Source organism: Corylus avellana, chromosome 11 (assembly GCF_965113065.1).
Source record: "Corylus avellana chromosome 11, dhCorAvel1.hap1.2, whole genome shotgun sequence".
NCBI lineage: Eukaryota > Viridiplantae > Streptophyta > Magnoliopsida > Fagales > Betulaceae > Corylus > Corylus avellana.
In genome coordinates, this window is record NC_142500.1 from 14038518 (window position 1) to 14059467 (window position 20950).

General features: G+C 38.5%; 1 protein-coding gene and 1 pseudogene across 1 annotated transcript; both read right to left on the reverse strand.

The window, feature by feature from the left end:
• Positions 1–366: 366 nt before the first annotated feature.
• LOC132164954 (G-type lectin S-receptor-like serine/threonine-protein kinase LECRK3) lies at positions 367–1983 on the reverse strand (annotated as a pseudogene).
• An 8380-nt stretch (positions 1984–10363) lies between these two features.
• Positions 10364–12610, reverse strand: LOC132164953 (uncharacterized). Its single transcript, XM_088511578.1, has 4 exons — positions 12374–12610; positions 12158–12221; positions 11077–12048; positions 10364–10665 (listed from the first exon to the last, which is right to left on the reverse strand). The coding sequence occupies exons 1-4, from the start codon at positions 12608–12610 to the stop codon at positions 10364–10366; spliced, it is 1575 nt and encodes a 524-aa protein (XP_088367704.1).
• Positions 12611–20950: the final 8340 nt, after the last annotated feature.

Here is a 20950-nt window from a genome sequence, read left to right on the forward strand (position 1 = left end):
GGCTATATTTACTATTAATCATTCAGGTTACAACATAACATATATATATATATAAACTCTAATTGTAAGGGCATATTGCAAAAACCTCTAAAATACTTGTATTTCAATATTATTCTCTACGCTTGAGAAAATATGAGCCACTAGTTTCAACCATTGTAATATGAGAATCTTGCGCTGCTAGCCTACTCTATTCAAATCAATGGGGATGATAGGGTTGATATGTGCAACCATTAAGTTTACATTTAATTTAGACCTACCAAACTAACAAATATTGCATTGACTTGCAATACTAAGTTTTATGAGGGTTTTGTCATGCCTAATCAATCACTTTGTTATACAAATTACAAGGATCAATCACTTGAGATTCTATATCGCACTTAGGAAAGAAGCAAGGCTAGGAGGGATTGGAATATCAATAGTCCCTTCCAACATAATCAGAACCTTCTTCATTGAGGGCCGGAGTGATGGCTTATCCTGAATGTACCAAATTCCCAATTTAACCATTATCTCCGCTTGTTTCTTGTCAACCTTTTCATCGCCAAGTAATTTAGTTATCTCATTAGTTTCAAAACAATGGTAGGCCCATTCTTCAAGAATGGCTTCTTTCTTGGGTAGATTCCAATCTACATTCTTTCGACAACATATAATTTCCAAGAGTACAATGTCGTAGCTATAAACATCTGCTTTCACAGTGATGGGCAGTTTCCAATGCCACTCTGGAGCAACATACCCCCTTGTCCCTCTGATGCCAGTGAAGGTTTTGGTTTGGTATTGCTTTAAGAGTTTTGAAATCCAAAATCAAAGATTTTTGCACACCCGTACTCATCCATGAGGATGTTCTGAGGCTTTATGTCACAATGAATAAGCTGCTCATCACACTCTTCATGGAGATAAGGAATTCCTCTTGCTATATTACGAGCAATTCCCATTCTTTCATCCCAACAAGGTTGTTTTTTTGGTGTGAAGAGTACATCTGTAGGTGACCCATTGCTCATGTACTCATAAACCAAAAGCCTATGAATTCCGTCATGGCAATACCTGAGCAGACGAACAAGGTTTCTATGATGCGTTCTCCCAATAACTTTCATCTCAATCTGAAATTATCTTTCTCCTTCGGCCGACACTTTCTCTATTCTTTTGACAGCTACAACCTTCTGCCCATTAAACGTTGCCCCTTTAAACACTGCGCCGAATGATCCTCTACAAACCTCTTCCTTGAAACCACCCGTCACTTGCTCAAGTTCTGAATAAGTGAACGATCGTGGAGCAAACTCTTGACTCACTTCAACATTTCAATCACAAGAGAGTTTTCTGTACCGAAAATTATTTTTGTAAAAAAGCAATTCCTGAAATTACCAACATCATGCATTCGAAAGCAACAAATGAAACACCAATAATTATGATGTCCACTCGAAGCTCTTTCTTGTTTTCTTTCTGCATATTTCCATTTGGAGTAGTGGGTGTAGACGTACTTACCTTGATGAAAGCTATGTTTGAATCACTCAATTGCCTTCTCCCATATCTCAATGGAAGCCTCTGTTTTTTGCAGGTCCTGTCTTTGAATAGCGCAGCTTCACAGTTACAATCGTCTAAACAAGCATTTGCGCAATAATCTTTGTACGGGATTGTAAGAATTGAATATGAAACATCTTCCCATACCGTGTTAGCCACTTCTTGCATGTTGTATGTAATGTCTCCATTTTTGCTTTTGCAACTTTCTGCAGTGGAATTCCTCTCGCAGCTATCAGTCCAATTCCTCTGTTGTACCATTTCGAATCCCAGAAGGCATACACAGTCAGCCTTTAGATCGTTTGAAACACAAAAACCATTTAATCCGCAGAGCCCCTTGGGATTACACTCATCAGATGAAGAAGAAAAAAAAAAAAAAAAAAAAAAAAACAAAGGAGAAGAAGGAAAAAGAGAAGGAGAAGAAGAAGAAGAAATGAAGAAAGGAAGGACGTGAGGCGTGTGCTGGTTCCACATGCAAACCCAGTGGTGACGTGTGGGTAATCAGCAGACGTCTCCAAATGGCGACGTGGCATTTTTCGGCACATCACCAATAGGGTGACGTGATACATTAACACGTCACTAACACATCACCCTATTGGTGACGTGTTATGGTGGCATGTCACCCTTTTGGTGACGTGTTAATTGAACACGCCATTATATATTTTTTTTCCACGTTTTAAAATTGGTGACGTGTTATTGTTCACACATCACTAATTAGTGACATGTCAACAATAACCCATCGCAATTTATTTTTATTAATTTTTTTTTGTTTAAATTTTTCCTTGTTCGGATTTTTTTTTTTTTTAAGTTTTTAAAATTGGTGACGTATTAATCTCTAACATGTCACTAAAAAATTTAGTGACATGTTACCCATTGGTGACGTTTTAAAAAAAGATGTACTATACACACGTCACTAAACCATCTGTTTTTTGTAGTGGCACTAAGGGTTATACACTGATCACTCTAATAAATAATAATAAAAAACACTATTTCCTTTTTCTAATAGAATGAAGGAAAAGGTTACTGGGGAAGGTCTTTTCTACCTTTAATCCGAATAGAAGAGAGAATGGGATACCCTATGGGAATGCTTCTAAAAACAAGATGGGAACCACTTAGCTAAAGCATGTGCAAGAAAGTTGCACATCTAGACAGTTTCGAAGCATTCCAGCTAGGAAATGAGGATAAAGCAACACTAATGTCAGAAATACAATTTGCAAAAAACCAAGAAGAGAAAAGGGAGGGATTATTAGTAGCTAACACTACTAAAAGAGCATCCCCTTCAAGACAAAATTTGTCACTGGTCAGAGAGACAACCATGCAAGACATGAGAAGAGCAGCAAAAGCTACCTCACCTAGAGCATCTGTGGAGGGTAACTTATGAGTAACTGCCATGATAATGTTTCCAGAAGCATCGTTGATGACTCCCGTAGCAATAGAAAAAGAGCTACAAATAGCAACATCAAAATTCCCCTCAAGCCAACCAACTGAAGGAGGAACCCAAATAGAAGGAGAGGCTGAATCTCTCCAAGCCGTGAGATGGTGCTCCAAGGAAGAGGAAATCTGGAAAGCAACTCTGGAAGGCACGTGCTCCACACCATCATGCACTAAAATATTTCTTGCCCTCCAAATATTATCCAAAGTAATGGCTGCAAACAACTAGACTTTGTTAACATCAGAAACCGGAATAGCAAGAGATTGAGCAGGAAATATAATAGCTAAAATCCAATCCACTATAGGCTTATTAGAGAAGCCATCAATGATTAAGGCCAAGGCGAATTTCTCCAAAGGATTCTAGCCAAGCTGCATTCCAAAAAAATATAACAAAGAGTCTCCAGGGGACCCTTGCAAAAAGGGCAAACCCAAGCCTCCTCTGCATCTTGAGCAACAAATTTACTAATGTTTGCCTAGAGGGTAAGATATCCCAATCAATTTTTCTCAACAAATGCTTAAGCCTAGCTTGAATTTTAAGTCCCCAAAGGGAAAACCAGGCTTCTTCAGCTAGAGGAGAGATACAGCCACCAGGAAGAGCAGAAATATCATGAGCAGATTTTACCGAAAAAGTCCCCGTGGGAGAAGGGGCCCAAGTCCACTTATCCATACGACTATGCTGGGGAAGATAAATGCTGAGAATGTTCTAGATAGTACTAGGCTCAAAAAGATCAGCCAAAAGAGAGGCACCAGAAGTGATCTTCTTCCAAAATCAAATTTGCAGCATTAAAAGAAGGAAGAGAAACCAAATTGACATTCGGAATATGCTTGAAATTCGGATTCAAGGGAATCCAAGGAGACTGTCAAAACTCCACATTTAAACCACTGGAAATATGGATACAAGCGCACTTTTGGACCACCAAATGGTTTTTAAGTAAACCTTCCCAAAGCCAAGAAGAAGACGGATTAGGAGGGGCATTCAAGAAAGAAACACCATTCTTGGGATACTTTTCCCTAAGAGCTTCAACCCAAAGAAGAGGTTGATTGGATGTCAACTTCCAACCTAGCCTTGCCAATAAAGAATGATTCAGAAATTCCATAGAACGCATACCCAAACCACCCTGCGATTTGGGTTGACAAATACTATTCCAAGCAAGAAAGGAAAGATTATGCTTTTTATCTTGGGGGAAACCCCACCAAAATTTCCTTAATCCAGAATTAATCACTCCACAAAAGGACTTGGGAAGAAGGAAAATAGACGTAAGATAGGTGGGAATAGCATTCGCAACTGACTTCACAAGAGTAGTTTTAGCTACTTGGGAAAGAAGGCGAGTTTTAAGTGCTAAAATATTCATATTTTAAGCTCTTAACTTACATGTGTTAATCCTTTAGTTTGGTTAATTTATGCCATTTTACTTCATTTTTGTATTTTCTTTGTTTTTTAGGTTTTTGGAAGAAAAGAAAGCGTTTTCGGAAAAGTTCCAAGCTTAAAGGGAAAATTGGGAAGACCTAGAAGATATGGTTAAACTTCACCAATCATGGTTAAGTTTAATTAAATAAATAAAATGATTAATTCGGAATTTCTCAAATTTGAGTCAAAATCGGATTGGATTCAAATTTAGATTCTACATATGTCTCGGTATTTTGGCCATAACTTTCAGTTCAAATATCCGATTGAGGTGATTCATGCGGAATTGGAAAGAAAACTCAAATTTCTACAAATCACTGTGAAATAGTATTTTCCTAATTCGGAGCGCCGCAATGCCAAAATTGCCCAGTAAGATAGGAACGCAATTTTGGGTGAATCCTATTCCGATTTGGACTTAGGTTTTCTTTATCCTAATTGGACTTGGACTTAAATCTCCGAAATTTCTAGGATTACTAGGGCTTCTAGGACTCTCCTAAGCCCTATAAATAGGCCTCTAAGCATTGAGAAAAAGGACACAACGCTTCCTAGAGCTAGAAATCAGAAAATTGTCTTTGGAGCTTAGAAGATCATGAGCGGCTAAACCCCTTCGTGGGGTGTTGATTGTATTTAATTTCTAGATTTTCAATTTATGCATGTTGATTGTATAACTATTAGAATTGCTACCTTTTGATTATGTTCTTAATTATTAAATGCAATTGTTCTTAAATTCCAAAATCAATATTTGTGAAATTCTTCTCTTGTCTTAGATATTTGTGACAATGAGTTTAATTGACATATGATCAATAGGATTTTATAGGCCATGCTTAGGGAAGACGGATTATACTACACCCTAGTTTAGTGTAATTTAGGTAGACAGTCTGTGCCAACCGAACATGGGTTACACTTATTCATTGATTGTATGTATCTTATTAAAGAATTTGATAATTTATACCTAGAGAAGACGGGTCGTACCGCATCTTAGTGGTTAGGTGGACGATCTGTACCAACCGAAGATAGATTATGCTTATTCTTAATAAGATAGTTTCTTGTTTATTTATAACATGCACAGAATGAATTTTTGGGATTAATTATGATTAGCCATTGTTGTGCGGATAGAGGTGAAGTCAATACCCTATACTCTCTCTCTTATTTTAAATATCTTTTATTTTCATGCACTTTAATTTTAAAGAAAGTCAAATCAATTCTCTTTTTAATTAAGTTAATTTTGATCTTTCGAATTTGATAACAAAACCCCTGCAGTCCTTGAGGTTCGACACCCTCTCTATAGCCGTATCCTACAAAGATTCGTCCTATTGCGAGTGGTAATTTTATAATTGATATTTTTGGTCACAAAAATACCACATCAATTTTTTGGCGCCGTTGCCGGGGACTGCTTAACAGTTTTATTGTCAAATTTTAAGGATTAATTTTAGCTTAATAATCTAATTTCCTGTTTTTCGTTGCTAACTTTAATTCTGTTTTTGTGTTTTATTTTTATTTTTATTTTTGCTTAGAATTCTCAATCAGGTCCATAGCTGCCCATCTCTGTGACTGCGATCGAGCGCAGCCCGTGTGCGATCAAGCGCACATACGCACTCCACCTTCTGCGCTCGATCCCTCCACGCCTACGCTCGCACCCATCGACAACAGTACGCTCGAGCGTACCCTGCCGTGCGATCGAGGGCATTAGCAACAGTCGGCATCCAAATTTCCAGCGCACCTAAGGGCCGTTTGAGAGTTTTTATTTTTATTTTTCTGTTGTTATTTTATGTTAATTCTATTAGTTTAGTTCATGTGGGGAGGCATTCCAACACCCCATGAACCATGTTCATATTGCTATAGTCCTTATCATCATGTTAGAGATTGTCCTACAGCAGCACAATTTTCTAATTATTCTTAGGAGCATATGAACAGACTGTTCTCTAGACCGAGGAATGACCTTTTTTCTGATCCCTATAACTTGGCATGGAGCAACCAGTCTAATCTCTCGTGGCAAGCTCAAGCTCCTGGAAATTATGCTTCACAATTTCATGAACTGCACCATCAAGCCGATCCGCAGTTCAATGATCAATCATATTCCCCTCAATATCAAGCAACTCCACTGCAGAAATACCAAACCGAACCACCTCCTCCGATGGGTCCTGATTGTCAAGAAAAAATGTCAGCTTCTCAGGAAAGTTTTTTAGAAAAGATGTCGAAACTTGTGAGCGAGGTGAGTCAGGCTGTTCAAGAGATGGTGAACTCCCAATCCATTGCCAAGATAGAAGCTCACGAAGAGGAGGCATCACCCATCTATTGGCCTCCACAACAACAATACGAAGAGGAGCCATCTTCAATCTACTCACCTCCACACCAACAATACCAAGAGGAGCCACCTCCTCTCTCAGATGCTGACTTTCAAAATAAAGTGTTGAAGGCTATTAGCGAAATGAAGGAAGCTAATCAGATTATGGAGTTGCAACAAGAACTTTATACCCATCAATTCTTCGCCGAGATAGACGCCAAGATGTAAGCTCATGTTGAACAAATCATCAACCACCTTAATAGGATGGAAGAAGAAGAGTTTCAAAGTCAGCCGATGGCCAATCCTGATGGACACTACATGGAGGAAGAAAGTACTTCTTGTCATGAGCAAGCTATAACCACACTGAGGAGTGGAGAGGTGGTCGAAAACCACGTGGAAGAAAGGAAGGAGGAGCAAATTGAGGTCCTACAGGATCTACATCGGGAAAAAAGCAAGGAAGCGAGCACTAAGGCTTCTTAACCATCACCTCCTATTCCCAAGATGCCATATGAGCCCCAAGCCCCTGTTCCAGGTAATCTGAAATCTTCATTTTCAGGGACAGATGACACTATCCCGGTCATTATTTCTTATGACTTACCAAGAAGCCAGGAGGGTAGTCTGTTAGGTCTGTTAGACGAGCAAAAAGAGACCATCGAGGTAGAAAAACTTCCCAAGTATTCTTCCCATTTTATTCCAATTCATGATTCCTTTTCGGATGAGAAATTGTTTGGGAATACTCAGAAGGATCTACCTCGATATGCTGACATTTGGAATTACCCATTTGTGGGTAAAATTTATTCTCTTTGGTCCAAGAGAAGAAAAGATTGGTGCTTCAAATTTAAACTTAAGGGTCAGATAATATTGTGCGAATCAAGGATATGGATTCCGTTGACTTGGCAAATTCCATATATTTTGATTAGATGAGTCAGTTTCATAGGATCGAGTGCAGGCCCTGTGTACTTGAACCTCACTTCACCAGGGGACAAGTGTGCTTCAATTCAAGTTTGGGGGTGTGCAATGAGCCATGCTATTTCAAACAGTTTGTCCATCTCCCGGGTAAATTCTTTCCATATTATACACACATTGGGGACAATGTGTAATTTAAGTTTGCAGGTATGGGGGACACCTTACACACACTTTGTCCCAGTTTTATTTTATTTTTATTTGTGAAAAATTAAAAGGAAAAAAATGTATGCATGTTCATGTTTGTCTTAAAATTTTGGTTGATCTTAAAAATTGTGATTTGATTTCATTGGTGAGCTCAAAATTTTGAGCACATGATCTGATAATTGAGTTTTTCAGTCTAGTTACTTGCTTAGGACAGTTGAGAATTCACAAGTTTGATATAATCTTACACAAACACATTAGTACATAATTTGTGTGGTATGACATAAAGTCTGATGTGTGTGTTTATATGTCTTGGGTGAAATTGGATGATTTATTAGATGGATACTTTGGCATATACATATATGATAAAAAATAATAATAATAAAAAAAGAAAAAAAAAAAAAAAAGAAATCATTGATAAGCTTTTCACTAAGTAACTGGGCCTCTTGCCTCAAAGCATTGAGTGTTCACGTCAAAAGGTGAAAAATTTTGATTTGATTGATGTCATGGCTAGTTTGGTTTCGTAGCCTTTTTGACTCGAGTTAGTAAGTCCTAGGAGTGTCTCTACACCTAATGCCCTAAAACCACCTGGTTTGGGAGTCATTGACTTAACACTCGTTACATGGGTTAATTAGAAAGCTTAAGAGAACCAAACATTGCACAACCTGACGAAAAAAATATATATATATGCCATTGTTGTTCTTTCTAATAGGGATTTTAGTGAACTTTGAGATATGGAGACATTGCATATTGGAAATACTTGGAAGCTTCATATTTATGTGCTAGTTCACCTTACATTGTTTCGAACTTGTGATACCTTAGCATTTCTTTTGTAAGTAATTAAATTTTAAAATTCCAATTCATTGTGAAGATTGAGTTTATCTTTTTAAGCTTGATAATGAATGAAAAAGCATGGTTTTGAGTGATACCTTAAGTTTTGGATAACATGAACTCTTACAAGATGTTTGTGGGTAACATTTCTGGAAAACCCTCACGAGACTTCACTCGTCCACTAGGAAATTCCTAGGAGTTTAAAAAGCTTGTTGCATATGCTAAATGCAATCGTACATCCCACGAAATATGGATTAATCTTTTTGTTTTGAGTTTTCCATTTAATTTTTAGCTTTCTATTGCTAAGGGACTAGCAATATGTAAGTTTGGGGGTGTGTTTAGTGCTAAAATATTCATATTTTAAGCCATTAACTTACAAGTGTTAATCCTTTAGTTTGGTTAATTTATGCCATTTTACTTCATTTTTGTATTTACTTTGTTTTTTAGGTTTTTGGAAGAAAATAAAGCGTTTCCGGAAAAGTTCCAAGCTTAAAGGGCAAATTGAGAAGACCTAGAAGATATGGTTAAACTTAACCAATCATGGTTAAGTTTAATCAAATAAAAAAAAGGATTAATTCGGAATTTCTCAAATTGGAGTCAAAATCGGATTGGATTCAAATTTGGATTCTGCATATGTCTCGGTATTTTGACCATACCTTTCAGCTCAAATATTCGATTGAGAGTATTCAAGCGGTATTGGAAAGCTAACTGAAATTTCTACAAATCATTGTGAAATAGCATTTTTCTAATTCGAAGCGACGCAATGCCAAAATTGCCCCGTAAGATAGGAACGCAATTTTGGGCGAATCCTATTCCGATTTGGACTTAGGTTTTCTTTATCCTAATTGAACTTGGACTTAAATCTCCAAAATTTCTAGGATTACTAGGGCATCTAGGACTCTCCTAAGCCCTATAAATAGGCCTCTAAGCATTGAGAAAAAGGACACACCGCTTCCTAGAGTTAGAAATTAGAAAATTGTCTTTGGAGCTTAGAAGATCATGAGCGGCTAAAATTTTCAATTTATGCATGTTGATTGTATAACTATGAGAATTGCTACCTTTTGATTCTGTTCTTAATTATTAAATGCAATTGTTCTTAAATTTCAAAATCAATATTTGTGAAATTCTTCTCTTGTCTTAGAAAGTATTTTACTTTTATTGATCTCAAATCATTCTTGTTTTCTGTGATTATGAGGATGATGGTTATACAATGGGTTTAATTGACATATGATCAATAGGATTTGATAGGCCATGCCTAGGGAAGACGGATTGTACTACACCCTAGTTTAGTGTAATTTAGGTAGACAGTCCGTGCCAACCAAAGATGGGTTACACTTATTCATTGATTGTGTGTATCCTGTTAAAGAATTTGATAATTTATACCTAGGGAAGACAGGTCGTACCACATCTTAGTAGTTAGGTGGACGATCCGTACCAACCGAAGATAGATTATGCTTATTCTTTAATAAGGTAGTTTATTGTTTATTTATAACATGAATAGAATGAATTTCTGGGATTAATTATGATTAGTCATTGTTGTGCGGATAGAGGTGAAGTCAATACCCTACACTCTCTCTCTTATTTTAGATCTCTTTTATTTTCATGCACTTTAATTTTAAAGAAAGTCAAATCAATTCTATTTTTAATTAACTTAATTTTGATCTTTCGAATTTGATAACAAAACCCCTACAGTCCTTGAGGTTCGACACCCTCTCTATAGCCGTATCCTACAAAGAATCGTCCTATTGCGAGTGGTAATTTTATAATTAAAATTTTTTGTCACAAAAATACCACAATCAACGAGCTTTCCAACCCGTGATCTTGGAAAAAGTTCTGTCCTTTAGCTCAATAAAAGAAGCAGACTTTCTCTTGTGCATGAAGAGAGGAATACCAAGATATTTTGCTCTAGCAGGGATCGAATTGAGACTAAGAATGCCTTCGATAGAATTTTTCTTAGCTGGCTGGCAATTTCTGATGAAAAACATAGCTGACTTGGAGACATTGATACACTGGCCGGACCACTTAGAATAAGTAGATAGGCAGTTAAGAATATTCCTTGCCTCACTAACATTTGCCCGAGAGAAAATCATAACATCATCTGCAAAAAAGAGATGAGAAATAGGCGGACATGAACGTGCCATCTTAATACCATGCAGATTACCCAACACATCTTCCTTTAAGAACAACCTCGAAAGAATCTCCGACCCTAAAATAAAAAGGAACTGAGATAGAGGATCGCCTTGTCGGAGGCCCCGAAAGGGGTAAATTTACCATAAGGGGCTCCATCAAGGAGAATGGAAAAAGAGGATGTATTAATACATTGTCTAATCCATTGGACCCAAACACAATGAAAACCAAGCAAGGTGAGAATCCTTAACAAAAAATCCCACTCCATAGAATCAAAGGCCTTTTCCATATCAAGCTTTAAAGCCATCAAGCCACCGTCCCTTTTTTCTGCTTCATAGAATGGAATAATTCATGGGCTAGGATAGTGTTATCATGAATGGACCTTCCCTTAAGTAAGCCGATTGAGAAGGAGAAACAATTTTATGCAAAAGAGGCTTAAAGCTATTGGAAAGAATCTTAGAGATGATCTTGTAATTAAAATTGGTAAGGCTAATAGGGTGAAAGTGATTCACCAAAGAAGGGTTATCAACCTTAGGAATAAGAGCAATGTTGGTATGACTAAACTCTTTGAGAAGAAAGCCTCCCTTGAAGAAGGACTGTACAGAGACAACCACACTATCTTTCACAATAGGCCAATAAGTTTTGTAAAATAGACCAGCCATCCCATCCGGGCCAAGGGCTTTATTAAGCCCAAGCTCCTTAATAGCAACAAAAATCTCATGTTCATCAGGAATGCTACAAATTCTAGCATTTTCCTCAGCAAAAATAACTTCATTCACTAATTTCGGCAAATTATCAATCAAATGAGGGTGGAAGGTGGAAAAAATGTTACCGAAATGATCCACCAAATATGCACCAATATTATCTCTACCACAAATAGGAGAACCTTCTGAATATTTGAGGCTAGAAATAGAGTTATACCTGCAACGACACACTGTAAAGGCATGAAAATATTTTGTGTTGAGTTCCGTATAAGTGAGCCATAACTCTTTAGACTTTTGCTTCCACAGCACCTCCTCTTTCAAAAAATGCTCTTGTAAATTCTTCTGAAGAACAGCTTCTCTATCCGAATTGGTAAAGGAATGAGGGCAGCTATGAATAATGCTAATTTCAGCCATCAGTGATTTTATTTTAGCTTGAATATTGCCAAAATGCTGGTGATTCCAAGATTTTAAAGCAATCTTTGTATTCTTCCACTTTCTGCTCAAAGAGAAAGCTGGAGAGCCCTCAACCTCAGCCAACCAAGCTTCGGCCACCAAAACTGGACCTTTACGAGTCCAAAAAGCTTCAAAACGAAAAGGTTTTGGAATATTCTGATAAGAGCTCTCAGTAGAGAGCAAAATGGGGCAGTGATCTGATTGAGTGAGAGGCTGACAAACGATTAATCACAGCATTGGGGAAAAGATGCACCCATTGTTGATTGGCCAAACCTCTATCTAGTCGTTCTCGAATATTAGCCTTACCAGGCCGGTGGTTGCTCCAAGTAAATTTGTTCCCAACGAATCCCAAATCCACCAAAGCATTGAACTAAACAAAATCCACAAATTCACCTTGAAAAGAAGACCCAAAACTACAGCCTCCACTCTTCTTAGCACGAGAAAGAACATAATTAAAATCTCCCATTAGAAGCCACGGACCGCCAAAGGAATTCCCCAAATCAAACAAAAAAGGCCAACAACCATGACGACCTGAAGTAGTAGCTGGCGCATAAATGCAAGAAACAAGCCAAGTGCAAATTGAAGGATAAGATACACCAAACAAGAGATACACCTCTTATCCAGCCTAACAAGCTCGACATCAACACCAAACTTCCAAGTCAGAAAAATCCCTCCTTGTGAACCAACCCGAGGAACTTCCAACCAAGAAGAAAAACCCAAACCAAACAAGGAAGCTTGAAAACGGGAAGAAGGCACCATCTTTTCAGAAAGAAAGATAAGATCAAGTCTGTGTTGCCTGATCAAAGCTCGTAGGACTCGAATTGTCGGGTTACGAGCAAGCCCCCGACAATTCCAAGCTAGGAGCTTCATTGGACGGGTCAGGGCTAATGCAGCCCACCACCTTAGTTGGAACATCCATAGCAGATGCAATCTCCTCAAGAACAAGCTGAGAAGGAGCAACAAGAACCCACATATCTTTGGACTCAAAACCATCCTCAGAAGATTGGGAATTAACCTTAGATTTTTTGTAAGGGAAATCATGCACAAAGGGAATGGCAGGGGTGGATTGTTGTTTGGAATAAGGGTGAAAACGTTTTTTGGTATTGGAGGCTAGAGAGTATTTTGGTGGTTTCAGGGAAAAAGAGGGAGGCAAAATTCTAGAAGTGCAAGGAGATGAATCTGGAGATGAGCACATGGCGGCTTGGGTTTTGTGGTTGGTTACTTTCAAACTAAAAGAGAAATCATCTAGTTTGGGAGTAAGAGGATTTTGATTTTCACACATGGGGTTAGGTGAGCAAAGGGGTGAAGGTATGTCAGAGCACTTGTTTTCAGCTAGATGGAGAATAAGCATGCTAGATGTGTTGGATTGGGTGACCATTAAAGAGGAGGAATGGGTTTTCAGCGGTAAATGGACAAGAGAATACTTTTCATTTAATGTAGCTTGAGAAAAAACGGGGCTCAAAGAGAAAGAGTTTATTTGCATGCGATGGGGTACATAATCTTGAGATTGGGAATGGGCATGTGAGGTGCTAGGAAACTGAGTGGGAACGAGTAGACTCAGCTGGTTTGACTCAGTGGGAACCAATGTTGTAACTGTAGAGGGAGCTTCCGTAACTGGTTCGGTCATGTAAGCCAGAGGTTTACAAGCAAAGATAAGATTCAACACCCGTGTAAACTTGGGAGGACTTGCCTTCAATTTATCCCCATATCTCTCCCATGAGCAGGAGGACGATCAATCACTGGACAAGCATAAGAGAGATGCCCTAACCTACCACAAAAATAGCAATATTCTAAGAGACGTTCATACTTGTATCAAACCCACATAGGAGCTTTCGGGGGACGATGATGAGTGAATCTCGGAATCAAAGGGCGATGAAGCTTGATCAGAACTCGAAACCTCAATAACTCTTACGTGTAGGTTTATGATTATCATCATTGCCAACCTCTAAGAGCTCACCGAAGCTTGAACCAATGCTGAGAGCATTTTCTAGAGTAATCATTTCCAAAGTTAGATCATGAACTAGCACCCAGAAGGCTCCAATAGAAAAGTCTATGTCCTTAATGGATTCGGACAAAGACCATCTCTTAAGGAACAAAGGTGAACCTTTGATATTCCATGGAGAGTTTTCCAGCACTCTCATCAAGTCTTCCAAGTTTTCAAAAGTGAACACCATCAGATCATCTTCACGGTATTCAGTGGTCAGGGATTTTAAAAACTTCCAGGCTAGGGAGATGTTGTTCTTGATGATAACTTTAGAAATGGGAATAAGAGAAAAATACCTTACCCACTAGAATGAGAGAGGAAAGATTTGAAGGATTCAGGGAAGGAGAAGATAACAGAGGGGGGTATCACTGCACTGGTAAATTTATAGGAAGATTACCAACTCATAATACTTGTGCTAGTAAAGTACATTTTTGATTTGTTGCAACTATTGTTGGATTTCAAATTTTCTACCACACGGCCTAGCTACGCTATGACTCCTGCTTCAAATCTCCCACAGCTAAGGCTAGTTAGGCTAAGACTCCTCCTCCTTCAAATCTTTAGCACTAACAAATGTAGCAACCGTAGTAGGCCATCGTGTAGCCACTTCCTTTAAGCTTGATGCTTCTAGTATCACCATCTCTTGTTAAATCACCGCTTGTCCCAAAAACTTAAGCTGTTAGAAAGAAGTAAATTTAAGGGGTAATTATCTTTTCCCCCATCAACTACAACGCATTGTTACTTTGTCTCCATGAACTAAAAACCCTACTGCCCGACCCAATCAAACTACTATTTTGTGCCAAAAACTCCCTTCCGATAGTCAAAGGCGTTAACTTAGATGGTCAACCCATCTTGAAATTTTTTATCCCACTTTTTCCCATATTAGGGTTGTCAGTTGATGGAGGCAAAGTGACAAAGCATTGTAGTTGATGGGGACAAAGTGACAATGCGTTATAGTTGATGGGGGAAAAGGTGAGATATAAAATTTCAAGATGGCATGTGGAGCGCACGTGACGGGTTGACCCTTTGAGTTAACACCTTTAACTGGCGGAAGGGGTTCCCAGGCACAAAATGGTAGTTTGATAGGGTCAGGCAATAGGGTTGTCAGTTCATGGGGGCAAAGTGACAATGTGTTGTAGTTGATAAGGGGAAATGGTAATTACCCCTAAATTTAATCATTTAATCATTACTTTAACACTTATTCTCACATGTAGGCTCAAACTCTCTTTTAATAAGTAATACCTAACACGTGAAATATTTAATTTAAATGAGAAGTGATTCGATGGAGTCAAGGTTCAAAGTCAGGACCTCTGACTCTGACACGGTAAGATATGAAAGAGACAATGATTAAGGTGGTTTTAACTATGGTCTAGATCCACACCTTAAAGCCTTATAAGCTACATCTTTTCCACATATTTGATTTGAGTACAACGCTCTATTTATAGAGTTTTAAATTTGATTTGAATAATTTCAAATACAAACATATCCCTTAAATTATGGTTAATAAATATCATCTAAATCCCTTGATTTAAGGAATACAAATAAATTTTATCATAAAAGATTTATATCCTTAACAGGGACCTCTCTCTTTTCTCATCCTCACAAACCCCACAGTAAACCCTTCATCATCATCATCATCTCCTCTAATACTTGATCATTACATATTGTATTTTTGGGCAGTCCTATAAGACTGTAAAAACTGTTGTAAGTGCATTTGCGAGTGTTGCGTCCAACATTGAGAAAATATATATAAAAATAAAATGAAAAATAAAATGAAAAAAAAAAAGAGTGCTTAATATACCTAAGTGGACCTTAGCCCATTAGCTTAGGCTTTTGGGCTAGAGTTGTGTTCAACTATGTATATTAATATACTCTTGGTAAAAACTCTATAACCGCTTTATCTCCCAACAAGTGGTATCAGAGTCATGGTTACCTTCTTGGAACAGGTGTCTGGATGCGTCGGAGTTATGTCTCCATCCACAACTCTTGACAATAGACACTCTTGAAAATGTAAAAAGACTCACAAGCGAGGGAGAGTTGGGTCAATGTGAAGAGACTCACAAGTGAGGGGGAGATTGTTGTGAGTGCACTTGTGAGTGTTGTGTCCCACATTGAGAAAATAAAAAAGAAAAGAGTACTTAATATACTTAAGTGGACCTTAGCCCATTCGCTTAGGCTTTTGGGCTAGAGTTATGTTCAGTTATGTATATTAATGTAATCTTGGTAAAAACTTCATAACCGTTTTATCTCTCAACAAAGTAGTATCAGAGCTAGGTGTGATCGAGCGCACTTAAGTGGTTATTATTCTGTTAAATATCTTGTGTTGAATTATTAAGGCTAATCTAAGTAGAATGGTATCTTTGAATGGTTCAAATTATCATATATGGAAAAGTAAAATGGAAGACCTACTTTATGTGAAGCAATTTCATTTACCTGTGTTTGCTACTGAGAAGCCAGACAATAAATCTAATGATAATGTTTTGAATCATATTGATGGTGAGACACATGCACGCACACTTTGGAAAAAACTTGAGGAGTTGTATGCCCATAATACCGCAAATAATAAAATGTTTCTGATGAAGCAATTGATGTATTTGAGATACCAAGATGGAACTCCCTTAGCATATCACTTGAACACTTTCCAAGGAATTATTAATCAGCTGACTGGGATGGGTATTGTAACTACCCAGGGAAAAGCGCTAGCCACATCTGTGCTATGACTCCAAAAGGACTAGTCAATTTGGAGCTTCCCTAGAATTCATTATAAAGCCCAATTTCACCTAGTAACTAGACAATATGGGACTTAGTACCCATGACTATCTTTATAAACCGCCCACTCTATATGGGCTTCTTCTCATCTTCTCAATATGGGATTGGGGTGTTACAAACTCTTCCTCTTAAATTCCTAACTCCTCGTTAGGGCCACGTCATGCAGTGCTCCAGTACCACATGACCTGACGTTACTAGTTGGCTTTGATACCACTTGTAACAACCCAGGAAAAAGCGCTAGCCACATCTACGTTATTACTCCAAAAGGACTAGTCAATTTGGAGCTTCCCTAAAATTCATTATAAAAGCTCAGTTTCACCTAGTAACTAGGCAGTGTAGAACTTACTACCCATGACTATCTTTATAAACCACTCACTCTATGTGGCTTCTTCTCATATTCCCAAAATGGGACCGGGGTATTACAAGTATCAAGTTTGATGATGAAGTTGAGGGGTTGTGTTTACTTGGTACATTGTCGGACTCTTCGGAGACATTTAGAATGTCATTATTTAACTCAGCTCCAAATGGTGTAATCAATATGGATCTGGCTAAAAGTAGTGTATTGAATGAAGAGATGAGAAGAAAATCAAAGGGATCCTCTTCACAGTCAGAGGTTTTGGTTACAGAAAGAAGGGGGACAAGTAAAAGTAGAGGTCCAAAGAATAGAGATAAATACAGAAACAAGTCAAACTTGTTTGCTAATGTTGAGTGCCATCATTGTGGCATGAAATGGCACATCATGAAGCATTACAGAAAATTGAAGAGAGAGAACAAAGAGAAAGGGAAGGAGACAAAGAATGACAATGGCAAGAATGATGATCGAGTTGCCACCACTACTTCCAGAGACTTCTTCACTGTTTATGATGATGATGTCATAATTTTGCATGCCATGAGACTAGCTGGGTGATTGATAGTGGTGCCTCAACTCATGTTACATCTCGACAAGATTTCTTCACGTCCTATACAGCCAGTGACTTTGGGACTGTGAAGATGGGCAATGATGGCTTGGCCAAAATCGTTGGCATTGGAGATGTGTGCTTGGAGATGAGTAATGGCATGACGTTAATTCTTAGAGATGTGAAGCATATTCCTGACATCCATTTGAACTTGATTTCTGTAGGTAAACTTGATGATGATGGGTATTGCAACACCTTTCGTAATGGTCACTCGAAGCTCACTAGAGGTGCTATGGTTGTTGCTCGAGCCATAAGTTTTTTACTTTGTACATGCTGTAGGCAAAACTCTCCAAAGACATTATTAATGCAATGGATATGAGTCTTCAGTAGAGTTGTGGCATAAGAGACTTGCCCACATGAGTGAGAAAGGCTTGGCAATACTGGCCAAGAAGAATCTTCTATCTAGGATGAAGAGTGCATCTTTGAAAAAGTGCACACATTGCTTGGTAGGGAAGAAGAACAGAGTCTCCTTCAAAAGTTTCCCTTCCACAAGAAAGCCAGGTATATTTGATCTTGTACATTTAGATGTCTGTGGCCCTATGAAGACTAGAACACTTGGTGGCTACCTTTACTTTCTGACCTTTATAAATGATCATTTAAGGAAGTCATGGGTATAAACCTTGAAAAGAAAAGATCAGGTATTGGATGTGTTTAAGCAGTTTCAGGCCTTAGTTGAGAGACAAAGTAGGAAGAAGCTGAGGTGCATCAAAACAGATAATGGGGGAGAGTATTGGTGTCCTTTTGATGAATATTGTAGGCAACAAGGTATTCGGCATCAAAGGACACCTCCGAAGACTCCTCAGTTGAATGGTTTAGCTAAAAGGATGAACAGAACACTGGTTGAGAGGGTAAGGTGCTTGCTTTCACAAGCACAGTTGCCAAACTCCTTTTGTGGGGAGGCTTTGAGTACATCAGTACATGTCCTTAATCTCACACAATGTGTTCCTCTTCAATTTGATGTACCAGACAGGGTTTGGACTGGCAGAAATGTTTCTTATGATCATTTGCACGTCTTTGGATGTAAGGCATTTGTGCATATTCCCAAAGATGAGAGGTTTAAGCTGGATGTGAAGACCCGACAGTGTATCTTCCTAGGCTATGGCCTAGATGAGTTTGGCTACAGATTGTATTATCCGGTTGAGAAAAAACTAGTGAGAAGCTGAGATGTTGTGTTTATGGAAGATCAAACAATACATGATATTGAGAAGACAAAAAAGGCAGTGACTCAATACAGTGATGGTTTGATTGACTTGGATCCGGCTCCTTTGACAGATTTGCCAGCACAAGTTGAACATGATGTTCAAAATGACCAACAGGGTTCTGCTGATACTGATGTTCCTTTACAGGATGAGACTAATGATCAATTGCCAATACCAAAGATACCACCAAATGTTCCATTCAGGAGGTCTACCAGAGACCGACATCCTTCCACTCGGTATTCTGTAGATGAGTTCGGGTTACTAACTGACGGGGGACAGCCCGAGTGTTATGCAGAAGCCATGGACGATGAACATAAGTCAGAGTGGGTTGATGCTATGCAAGATGAGATGAAGTCATTGCATGACAATCACACTTTTGAGTTGGTGAAGTTGCCTAAGGGCAAGAGAGCTTTGACGAAGAGGTGGATTTACAGGGTGAAGTAGGAAGAACACACTTCATAACTACGGTACAAAGCTAGACTAGTTGTCAAGGGATTCAGGCAGAGAAAAGGTATTGACTTTGATGAGATTTTATCTCATGTTTTGAAGATGTCATCCATTCGCGTTGTTCTTGGTTTAGCAGCTAGCCAAAACTGAGAGATTGAACAGATGGATGTGAAAACTGCCTTCCTTCATGGTGATTTGGAGGATGAGATTTATATGGAGTAGCCAGAGGATTTCATAGCTAAAGGAAAAGAGGACTATGTGTGTCGGCTTAAGAAAAGCCTCTATGGTTTGAAGTAGGCAACCAGGAAATGGTATAAGAAGTTTGAGTCTGTTATGGAGAAGCAATGCTACAGGAAGACCACTTTTGACCATTGTGTTTTTGTGCAGAAATTCTCTGATGATGATTTTATTATCCTATTGCTTTATGTTGATGATATGTTGATTGTTGGCATGAATTCTTCCAGAATTGACAGGTTGAAGAAGCAGTTAAGTCAGTCCTTTGCCATGAAGGACTTGGGGCCTGCAAAGCAGATTCTTGAGGTTCGCATTCATAGATGCAGAAAAGATAAGAAGCTGTATATAGCACAGGAGCAATACATTGAGAAAGTGCTTGAGAGGTTCAACATGAACAAGGCTAAAGTGGTTAGCTCTCCTCTTGCGACACACTTTAAGTTGAGCACAAAGCAAACCCCTTCTACAGATCAAGAGAAGGAAGATATGGAAAGAATTTCATATGCCTCAACAGTATGAAGCTTGATGTATACAATGGTTTGTACAAAGCCATACATAGCCCATGCAGTTAGTGTTGTTAGCCGGTTTCTTTCAAATCCAGGAAGAGAATATTGGAATGCCGTAAAGTGGATTATTAGATATCTGCGAGGCACTTCCAAGTTAGTCTTAGCTTTAGGAGTGGCAAACCAATGTTGGTTGGCTATATAGATTATGATATGGCAGGAGATGTGGATACTCGTAAGTCTACTTTGGGTTATTTGATCACTTTCTTAGGAGGGGCTATTTCTTGGCAGTCAAGGTTACAAAAATGTATTGCACTTTCTACAACTGAAGCAGAGTTGATTGCAGCAACGAAAGCTTGTAAAGAGTTGCTATGGATGAAAAAGTTTTTGAGGGAGCTTGGTTTCAAGCAACAACAATATGTGTTGTTTTGTGATACCCAGTGTACTATTCACCTTGCTAAGAACTCTTCATTTCATTCGAGATCGAAACACATTGATGTAAGGTACCATTGGATAAGAGATACTCTTAATGACAAGTTGCTAGAACTTGAGAAAATTCACACCAATGATAATGGTTCTGATATGTTAACGAAGGCTCAAGCCAAAGAAGAAGCATAAGACTTGTTGCTCGATTGTCGAGATGGCGAATCCCTCCACCTAGTTGGGAAGGGGAGATTTGTTGGGTTGGGTTTCCTTCTTAAGTGGAGGATGGCCCAAACTTGTGTAGCCCATGTATGTTTTTATTAAACCCATAAGGAGAGACCCATTTGGTTTAAGGTTTGCTAAACCTAATATCCTTTGTTGTTGCAAAGAGAGAATAATAAGAAAAAGATACAAGCAGCCGCCAGAAAAAGAGAGGGAAAGAACTTAAAAAACCAGAATTTGAAAATTCCATCCAGCCTTGATCTATAGCTCCGATTGACAAGCGTTTGTGGTCCGATTGAGCTGAAATTTTGCATGCATATTCACTACACGTGACTCTTCATTGTAACGATGGAGATTGGATTCTGAGC

Bases quoted from the DNA above. Each gene is read 5' to 3' on its own strand.
- LOC132164953 (XM_088511578.1), bottom strand. From the start codon at position 12,610: ATGGTGCCTTCTTCCCGTTTTCAAGCTTCCTTGTTTGGTTTGGGTTTT. The intron at 12,049-12,157 runs GTAAGGCTAATA...TCACTCAATCAG, and splicing joins TTGGAGCAACCACCGGCCTG to ATCACTGCCCCATTTTGCTC. The intron at 10,666-11,076 runs GTCCATTCATGA...TCTTTTTTGCAG, and splicing joins ATCGGCTTACTTAAGGGAAG to ATGATGTTATGATTTTCTCT.